This window comes from Serinus canaria, chromosome 4, assembly GCF_022539315.1.
Source record: "Serinus canaria isolate serCan28SL12 chromosome 4, serCan2020, whole genome shotgun sequence".
Taxonomy (NCBI): domain Eukaryota; kingdom Metazoa; phylum Chordata; class Aves; order Passeriformes; family Fringillidae; genus Serinus; species Serinus canaria.
In genome coordinates this window covers 642,234-651,778 of record NC_066317.1, presented here as the reverse complement: position 1 = coordinate 651,778, position 9,545 = coordinate 642,234, and the positions used below count along the sequence as shown (strand labels likewise).

The 9,545-nt window shown below is 48.9% G+C and overlaps 1 protein-coding gene across 1 annotated transcript; it reads right to left on the bottom strand.

Annotated features, from left to right (window-relative positions):
• Positions 1-982: 982 nt before the first annotated feature.
• On the bottom strand, positions 983-8,865 carry AREG (amphiregulin). The gene is made up of 6 exons (XM_030239561.2): positions 8,747-8,865; positions 8,330-8,506; positions 5,581-5,764; positions 4,971-5,129; positions 3,363-3,465; positions 983-2,442 (listed from the first exon to the last, which is right to left on the bottom strand). The coding sequence occupies exons 1-5, from the start codon at positions 8,787-8,789 to the stop codon at positions 3,378-3,380; spliced, it is 651 nt and encodes a 216-aa protein (XP_030095421.2). The 5' UTR covers positions 8,790-8,865; the 3' UTR covers positions 983-2,442; positions 3,363-3,377.
• Positions 8,866-9,545: the final 680 nt, after the last annotated feature.

Here is a 9,545-nt window from a genome sequence, read left to right as displayed (position 1 = left end):
AGTTCCTGCAAAAGAGTCTAATGGCTCTTAAAAAGGAGTTATAATCCATCCCCAGTCTCACTAGGCCATGGCTTGGTTACCACTGAGATCAAGCTTGTTTACTCCAAAGCAAAAAAAATCTTGGCATGACTGACAGAAACAGCTTTTCTTGCCAGAGCTCTAATACCAAATGTCTGTGGAAAAGCCACTTGGAGAAATGCTGTTTACTTTGGTAATGAAGCAAGTTCCCTGGAATGAAGTCTTGCAATCTTCCAAAGAGGTGTTGCAATACCTTACCTGTACCTCAGCTACATACCATACAGGCTGCTCTCAGAGCCTGAGAACTCCCTGGCCAACTCAGGAGGCCAAGCCATCTCAGCAACTCCAGGCAGGACTGGGCTCTAGTCCTACATTGGATACACAGCCTGCATCCCTATTAAAACTGATGGCTGGGGTTTTCTTCAGCTCTGCTTCTAGTTAAGTCCCAGCCATCAACACCACTTGAAGATTATGAAAAATGGATTTTAAAACAACCTTCTCCATCCCCATCTTTTTAACAGTATAAAGCCAAACTCATCCTTCAAACTTCTTTTTTAGGGCAACTCTGAACTTAGACCCCAGCTCACTGCTACTAGTGCTTCGAGGGAACACGAACACATAGTTGGACTAATAAATACCAAGGAAGAGAACAAATTCCAAGCGGACAGTGGAGGCCAAGGCTCCCTTTCTGCTTTGGCAGGAACTGGCCTGAGGCTATGCTGCTTTTCCTCATTTCTTTAAGACCAGGTTTCAGGCTGCTGTCCAAATTCTCTCTGACTGCACAGAGATGAAAGGCTCTTGCCATTCAATATTCCAACCCTTGACTCAAGTGCAAAGGGCTACATCTGCTCAAACCTCAGTTTGAAGTTCTGCTGCCACGGAGATGGCTGACTTAGCCTCACCCTAATTCAGAAACTAGAAGATTCCTCGTAGCTGAATGAAATGGATTTCTTACCCAAACAGGTACTTGCATTTGTACATTTTATTTACAAACAGTTTGCACTCTTGTAAGAGCACCAAGGCCATGCCTGACACACGGCTGCAGTTCTTCACAGCAGTACTTGATGCTCCCAAGTGTTGAAATTCTTGCTTTGAGGAGAAACCAAGCTCTAATTTCAAGTGTTTACATGTACTCCTGAGAGCAAGAAAAAAATCTTACCATGATTAGGTTATGAAAAAAGTTTAATTATAAAATAAATAAGTTTGTTTTGGAAACATTAAATATTAAATACAATAATAAATGTTTACACATTTACAGATACAACTTGACACTTAATGCTCTTTCTCTGCTATCAGAAGAATTCTGCTCTGTTTATACAGAACACAATCACTCTTCCAGGAAGAAACTGAACTGAAATAATATTCTGTGCTCAAGACTGCATGGATAGTTAAGAAAGCAAGGACAGCTGGCTCAGAAAAGACTGAGGTAAGATGAGTTCTTCACACCTGAAGGTAGAGCACAAGAGACCACTGCTTGCAAAGCATCAGTGCTGGAATTAATTTCTTCAAAGGAAAAGGTTCTTAGTCAAGTTAAGCTGATGAGATCTGATGTGAAGTCTTTTATATTTAAGCACTGCTTAAAGCAGCAACAAGTATCTGTTTAACAGAAGTAGCTTTGTGCTATGAAGACACAGGTCCAGCCTTATCAGTTGGTGGGAGCATGGATCTGGTCCTTGACATGCAAAGCTTCAGGTCTTGCATCCACAGTGTCAGCATCCTGAGGAGACTAATGTTAACTCAGGCTAGCACACACGCAAATGGATAGCTCCACTCACACCACGAGTCCCACGGAACTCCGAGGGATTACTTCCACGCACACACAGTACCAGGTGTAGTGTTCAAAGATCTGTCACCAATGTCCTGCAAGTCACAACTACAGACGAAGCTCTTGGAAGCCAAAATGGACAGGGAGCACAGTGACAACAGAATTAGGTTTTTCATCCACTGAGGTCCAGGGACAGAAGCCATCCCAACCTTTCCCTTTCTCACTTGCATAGAGGGAAGGAAGGGATTTTCCTCCCTTCCATCCAGTCCTGAAAGCAGCAACAGGTTTTCCCCCTTAGAGTTAGAGCTGCCAAAGAAGACTTGCTTAGAGAACAAAGTCCATCCACACAACAGCCGAGACTGGAGCTCTAGCACAGAGAGAGAAGGCTAAGTAGCAGTAGTCTCCAGCAGGTCTTGACAACAGGTACAGTCCCCCAAGGAGCCCTGGCTCCTTCCACATAGTTGTGTCAAGATGCAGTGATAACTGGTGTCCTCAGCAAGTCATTCAGCAGCAAGTGGCCTGTTGACATCTCCTTGCAGCAGCCTCTCTCTTGATGAATGAGGGCTTAGAGGCAACAGCTCCAGCCCACAGTGTCCAGGGGGATGTGTCAGGCAGCCAGAGGTACCCCGCAGCTTGGCAGTGGCCACTTCAGAATTGCTCTGTAACGGGCAGACCAGGCACATTAATCACCAACCGAGACACAAGCACCCTGTGCTAGCACCACGGCAAACCACCGAGCGAGGCAGCTAACTTAAGGATGTGCACACGTGAGGACACTCCCAGATGCCCTTCAGCTTCAAGTAAGCTTTGAGCAAAACCCTCCAATTGTCACTGCACAAAGCTAGAAAATATCTATAGCTGACATGTGGCAAAGCAAAACTTCCCAGTTCTGCTGGAATTTTGCAGGACTATCTTGGATGGCTTCCTCCTCAGCTTGTATAACTCCTTTCCAGTAATGGTCCTTGACTCTGCTGTTAATTACACCTGGCCTCAGAAATGACCAACTTGCCTGCTCAGTAAAATCCACTAGATCACTCCCAGAGGCAATCCACATATGCCAAGGAGCTTTGGGCCTCAGTTGCTGTGACAGTATGAACCTTGACTGAGAGGCCATCTGTGGTGCTCACAGAACTCGCAGCTTCCTTTTGGTCCACAGCTTCTGAGCACCAGAAACTTACTGAAACTCTCCTTGCAGCAAAGATAAGAAAAATGCTCAGTATTTCTCTTCTAAGAGGTGATGATGTTGTGGCACCATCTTCCATGACTGAAGTCTACCACTGTTTCCTGCACTACGCCTGCCTCTGAGCAGATATTCAAGACTTCCTCCTCATAGCTCCTCATACAGCTTCCCATCCTCACTTGGTCTTTAACACAACCAGAAATTTAACTGAGCTGTTGAACAACTTGTACAACTCAAGGTAGTTTTGAGAAACCAGAAAACCAAGCCAGCTGCTCACATGTAACCTATGTGTTTCAAGGCACTTGGAGCACAAAAAGCAAACACTAGCTTTGCAAAACAAGCATGCAATGCCCATACAGCCTGGAAGGACTGAGAGGTGTTTCAAGTCAGCATTCATACCTGCTTTCTCCCCATTTACACACCAACGTTGCCATTTCTGTTTTCTTGTCGGAGTTTTTTCCTTTCTTCTTTCTCTTCATACTGAGGACACTTTTTCCTGACCCTGTGGAATTATGGCATGTTAGAGATAATTGTGAACCCTGATGCACATCTGGTTGTCATCAGGTTCCCCATCCTTCGCAGCATTTGGACTCATGTTCTGTGAATCCTCAAGCAACTCCTTGGCACCAGGGAGTTTCAAGCAAGACAGTTTTTAAGCATTCAGCATCAAGCAGTATCTGCTGATAAAATCAAGGAGCCCCTGAACTTGATGTCAACACTTGTGCCTCACAGAAATAGAGCTTCTTGGCTTAAACAGGATTTTGGGGCAAGATGAACAGAGGCTATTTCTGGGACTGAGCAAAGCTCCAGTAGACTTTCTGGGTGACAGGTTTCCTAGCGGCTTGAGCTTTTAACTGCAGAGACCACACTGTCTTCCTCCTCTCCATAGCAGAGCCCTGCAGGCTTCAAACCTAGTCCCTGTCCCTCAAATACATAATAAGGAAGCCCCTTACTGATTTCCCCCCAATTTCTCCAGTGCTTTTTAGTGACTACTCCAAGCAGCTTCTCTGGTTGAGGGTACAGATTAGCATGCAGCCACCTTGTCAGAGTTCAGAACACGAAGTAAATGCACTTTATAAACTACCAATAATCCTTTGCTCTTAGAGCACTACAGGACTGGTTATCTCTCCTAGCAGCAAGGAATGAGGCAGTGTTCAGAGAACAAGTGGTCATCCCAGCATTCCTCCAGTTCAGAGTTAAATATGAAGCAACACTGAAATGACAAAGCGTACCTTGTTTCCTGAATTGCAGGAAAAGGTACAGCACGTACCCAATTCAGATGATGTGCTTCAACAAGATCTAAAATTAGACTGAACCTTGGAGTTACTATAATATCCCAAGCCCTACACGGCTGGAGCTGCAGTGACAAAACTACAGGACTGTTAAAATACTCTGTTACATGGTTTGAAACAGTTACTCAGAAAAGCTTTTTGAATTTATTCTCACCAGGACTCCAGATTCTGACAACTCACCACACTGAACTGCAGGAGTTGGTCCAGCTGAAAGAGTGTTCCCTTCCTTTTAACAGCAAGCAGAACTTGGGACCACCAGCATTTGCCTCCCCTCCAAGTGCAGGCATTTAAGCCCAGCAATGTCCATTTACAAATGGACTCTCAGAGGACCATTTCCTATCCTCCACCTGTGCATGCAGCTGTTGGCTAACAGCCATGCATGAGGCTATCACATTGCTGCTTGCAGGTTCCTCCACCAGGATTAGGGAAGGCAGTCCTGCGTCAGCATTAATGCTCCTCCTGGGCTTCCTGCTGTTGTTCTGCAGCACTCTAACTACCCTGGCTGTAGCAAGAGCAGAAAGGCTCTTGGTTTACAATACAAGGGTCACAGACCTTGCTTCTACCCTCCAGACACATCCAAGCTGGGATAAGAACTCATCCTTGCCAGCTGCCTTTCACAAAGGTAACTCAGATGAGCCATGCACATTCTGGGGTCATTGGGCACAGGCCCCACTCATGCTTCAGGAAGACAGACACCAAAGAAGGTAATACTTACTGCACTATCACAATGATAAGTACAGTAATGAAGCTGATGCTCGAGAGCAGCACAGCTACCACTACCAGCACAGTCTTTGAGTAGTCTGCCACATCATTCTTCCTTTGAGTCTTCATGAACTGTTCACCACAGCGCTCACCAAAAAAATCCTGATGACACCTGCAAGTAAATATTAACACAAGTTCTTATCAGCTCTTGTGCTGTCTGGAGCCAAGGACACCCACACATACTCAGACCTGACTTAGACATCTTCCGAGTTTCCCATGAATCTCAAGGTGCTCACTTCAGAGCAGGTTCGTGAAATGCAGTCACTGCTCTAGCACAAGGTTTGTCAGCATTTCAACAAGTCGAGATTAGTTTGGGTGTGATGTTCCAGAAAGACACGCCTTTTCATTCTTTTGGTTTGAGTTTATGACCAACTGATGAGTTCAGCGGCTTGTTATGCATCTCAGATTCCATCATCACTTAATTTACATGGCAGAAGGATTCTCAGTCAAAATAGTGCAGGAGATGGACCTATACCAAGTCGATACCTGATTTTTCCTCTGAGCCCTCAGATGCCACTGGCTCGTGGCAATGACACCTAACTCACAAGCTACAAGTAACTTACTTGCAGGTCACCATTTGGAGATGTTCTAGGTATACGCATTCTCCATGGATGCAAAAGTTTTTGAATTCCATTTCACAGGGAGTCCCTTTCTTCTTGTTTTTCCCTCTGTTTTTCTTCCTTCTTGATTTGCCAGCATTCTTCTCTCCCCCCCTCTTGGCTGGCTTGGGTTTAACCACAGGTTCAACTGAAAAAAGGACACGATGACTTGGTATAAAAGTGCTAGAAAGCACAATTCTGAGAAAATTAAATTGAAGAACTGGATGAGAGTCAGGAGGACCAGCACAGCAGGAGAATCTGTGACCAGGAAGCACAGGATGCAAGTGAGAATGCTGCTGGGCATGTCCCACCCAGCACAAAGGCAGCAAGCTCAGCAGCTCATTGAAGCACAACGCTGCTACGCTTAAGTCCCGTGCCATGCAGACCAGAGGCAGTAGAAGCAGATGAGCCAAGAGCCACCAAAGATGAAAAACAGCAGAGATTCAGGACTGCAGCATTTCGTAGCATAAGACACGCGAGAGCAATAGCAGTTTCAAGCAAAGGCCTGTAAAGAATAGGGAGATCATGCTGAGCCAAGCCATCCTCTAGTTTTATATGGGCTCAGGTACAAGGCTAACAGCTCCACGTCTCTAAACTCTCCATTTGCATCAGTGATGAAAGGCACTGTAACTTGCTAGATAGTCCTGGGCACTTGCCGAGGCAAAGCAGCTTGCTATCCCGGTTGGCACACTCGTTTCTGCTAAACAACCTGCAGTGCTGTCTTCAGAAGCAGAGAGTTCCTGTCCAGTTCTCGTGCTTTGTGAGAGATGCTGAGCACAGGGGAGGAGTGAAGGCCAGAGTCCGTGACAGTCAGACTATTTACCCTGCCGCTTACTGCTGCCCCTCATTATCTCAATTAAAAAAAACCTCTAGAAGAGGGTGGTTTAAAATCCTGGTGACTTAGCAGCCCTTGGATTTAGGCAAGTGTAATCACATTCCTTTCACTGAGGAGAACAAACCAGCCACTGAGGGTCAGAAGCTCCAGAGCTGCCCCCTGCAGCAATCCAGGTTCAATAATATGGACTAACTTGGCACAGCAAAAACCCGCCCCCTGCCCTGCCAGCCCTAACCCCGCCCTGGCAGTGCAACACTGCTGCTCAGGAGTAACAGTTACCCGGGGGGATTTAAACAGGACCTAGGAAACAGCAGAGCTATTTAAAACAAGCTCCAGTTTTGCTCTTGCGCTCTGAAGACCTAATGAAAATCCTTTTTGGGTGATTAATATTTCACCCACAGCTCTATGTGTACAGGCAACCACCACAATAGGGCACAACTGGATCTAACTACTTCCTAACCCTGTATTTCTAGTGCTGAGAGCCCATTCAAAGAAACAAGGTGTAGCTCACTGTTGTCTAGACAGCTGATCATTTTCACTTCTAGAGGAACAAGCCTGGCTTGAAGTTACTTAAAAGCAAAAATGCCTTCAGCAACCAGAAGTCTGATTAAAACCGTATGAGCTATATTAATATGTAAACGAGGTACACAGCTCCTGCAGCAAGGTTTCCTGTGCCTGGAAGTGCGAGCTCGCTTCTGACAAAAGACAGAGCCCCTGTTCTCTCCCGCCTGACTTGATCTTTAGGTTTGCACTTTCATAATTGAGGCTGCTTCCCTTCCTCCCTCTCCCAAGCTCAGCTTGTCAGCTCGATCTCTGTGTCCCTGTCTGCAGGCTGCACGGCCAGGAAAGCCATCCGCAGCTGAATCATAACAGCTTCAAGCTTTATCCACAGATAAACCTCACGCCAAGCAGAAGAGCTGGTCTACAAACCAACCACCTTAGGTAACAAGTCTGGTTTCTGTGCAGTTAAGACAGCACTTCAGTCACCAAGCCAGTAGTTTGACAGGCTAAACTGCTCAACAACACTGACAGGCGCGTTTCGCCCAGAGATCTTCACAGGGAACTTAAGCAGAAGTCCACCAGTTCCCTCAAGTGACCACACTGAGCACGGTCCCCCTTATTTTAAAAGGTCCTTTAGTCACATTCAAGTCCCAGGGTGCTTCTGCAGGAAAATCAGTAGTCAGATCCACCCCGGAGGCAACAGGACCAGCCTACTCACACCTACTGAGGTTCAAATCAATCACTTGTAGATACCTGGCTTGTACTGCAACTACACTCAGCCCAGAACCAACAAAGTGCTTCCATTCCCACAGTAAGGCAGACTGCTCAGATCTCCTCACAGCTCAACAAGCAGGCAAATTACAATAAATACACACAGCTACTGACAGTGAAGGATTGGCCTAAAGATGCTTAACAAACTTTCCTGTGGCCACTTAAGGGATTTAAGTGTCTGCTTTCACCATGAAAACTTCAGTTGACCCCAACCCAAATAAGTCACCATCAGAAATTACCCAGAAAAATTCTTGCAGCAAGACAGACAACTTGACGTAAAACAAACCTTTAGGGCCAAACGGCACCTAAATCTCCACTGATACTTCTACGCTAAGCAGGTGGTCGGCACCTGACCACAGCCCTCCTGTGAGGTTTATCAGGAAACAAAGTTACGCACAGCAAGCTACCGGCTGGCCTGCAGCTTCCACACACCCTGAGCACATTCACCCTAGGTTTCCACCCCGACAGCTATTTCTAAAGCGGCAGCATCAAGCACAAGCACGTTTTTGCTCCAAACTCCACGAGCTAAGCACAGCAGCGTTCGCGAGAAAGAAAAGGCGTAAGTTGGGACTCGCAAGGTGCAAGATCCCAGCGCCGCCGACTCACCTCGGATCAAGTCGTCCACGATGTACTGGTGAACGGGCGGCGCCTCCTCGTACTCCTCCTCATCCTCCTCGTAGTCAGGACCGGGCACGGGCTCGCCCTCACGGCTCCCGGGCTCCCGCTCCTCATGCCGCTGCGGCTCCGTGGCGTTGGCCGAGGACCCGGCGGCCGCACGGTTCGCTTTGAGCGAGGGGAAAGGGCACCGTGAGCGGGGGCAGAAGGGTCGCCACCGAGCGCGGAGTCCCCCGCTCGCCTCAGGGTCCCCCGCTCGCCTCAGCGCTTTCCCGCCTACGGCGGCGCGCGAGCCCCCCTCAGGCGCGAGCCCCACCCTCAGGCGCGAGCACCCCCCCCCCCCCCCCCAGGCGCGAGCGCGGGCTCCGCCGAGTCCCGGTCCCGATCCCGATCCCGTCCCTCGAGCACCTGCCAGCACGGCCAGAGCGGCCATCAGCACCACGGCCCGCATCGTCGGTCCCGGGGCGGGGCGGGTGGCGACAGAGACACAGAGAGAACAGGGCAAAGAAGTCGCCGTAGCACAACAGGTGCCGGCGGCGCGCAGCGCTCCATGAGGAGCCGCCTGCCGCCGCCGCCCACTTTATGGGCGGCTGGTACTGAGGGGGCGGGCGTGGAGCGGCGTCAGAGAGGCGGGGCGGATAGGATACGGCGGCATCCTGGAATCCCCGAATCACAGAGTGACGGAGTCCCAGACAGATAGGCTTCCAATGTTTTTGTGTTGCAAGAGGCATTAAATACCACTTCATTCCACTCCCTGCCATGGACAAGGATACCTGCTAAAAGACCAGGCTGCTCCAAGTCCCGTCCAACCAGCCTGGCCTTGAACGCTTCTAGGGATCGGGCACCCACAGCTTCCCTGGGCAACCTGGATCCCGAGTCGGGAGCACACGGGCGCACCTGTCTGCTCCTTGCTCTCTCGGCATCTCCTGGAGCAGTGTTTTCCAGCAATAAATGCGGTAATCACTCCCCCTCCCCTCCTCCAGCCCGCCCCGCCTCGCTGGCTGCGTCTCCCTGAGTGGGGATGAGTAAGGGCTGAGTAAGCGGTGGCACTCACCGGGCAGGGACAAATGTGCTCCTCGGGGGCACTGCGACTCAGCTGCCCCGGAGAATTCCCGGAGGGCACCTCCGCACGGCCACCTCTCCGGGCTGTTGTGCGAAGAAGCGGGAAACAGTCCTGTTGAAGAACCCCAGAATTACCACGGTCAGA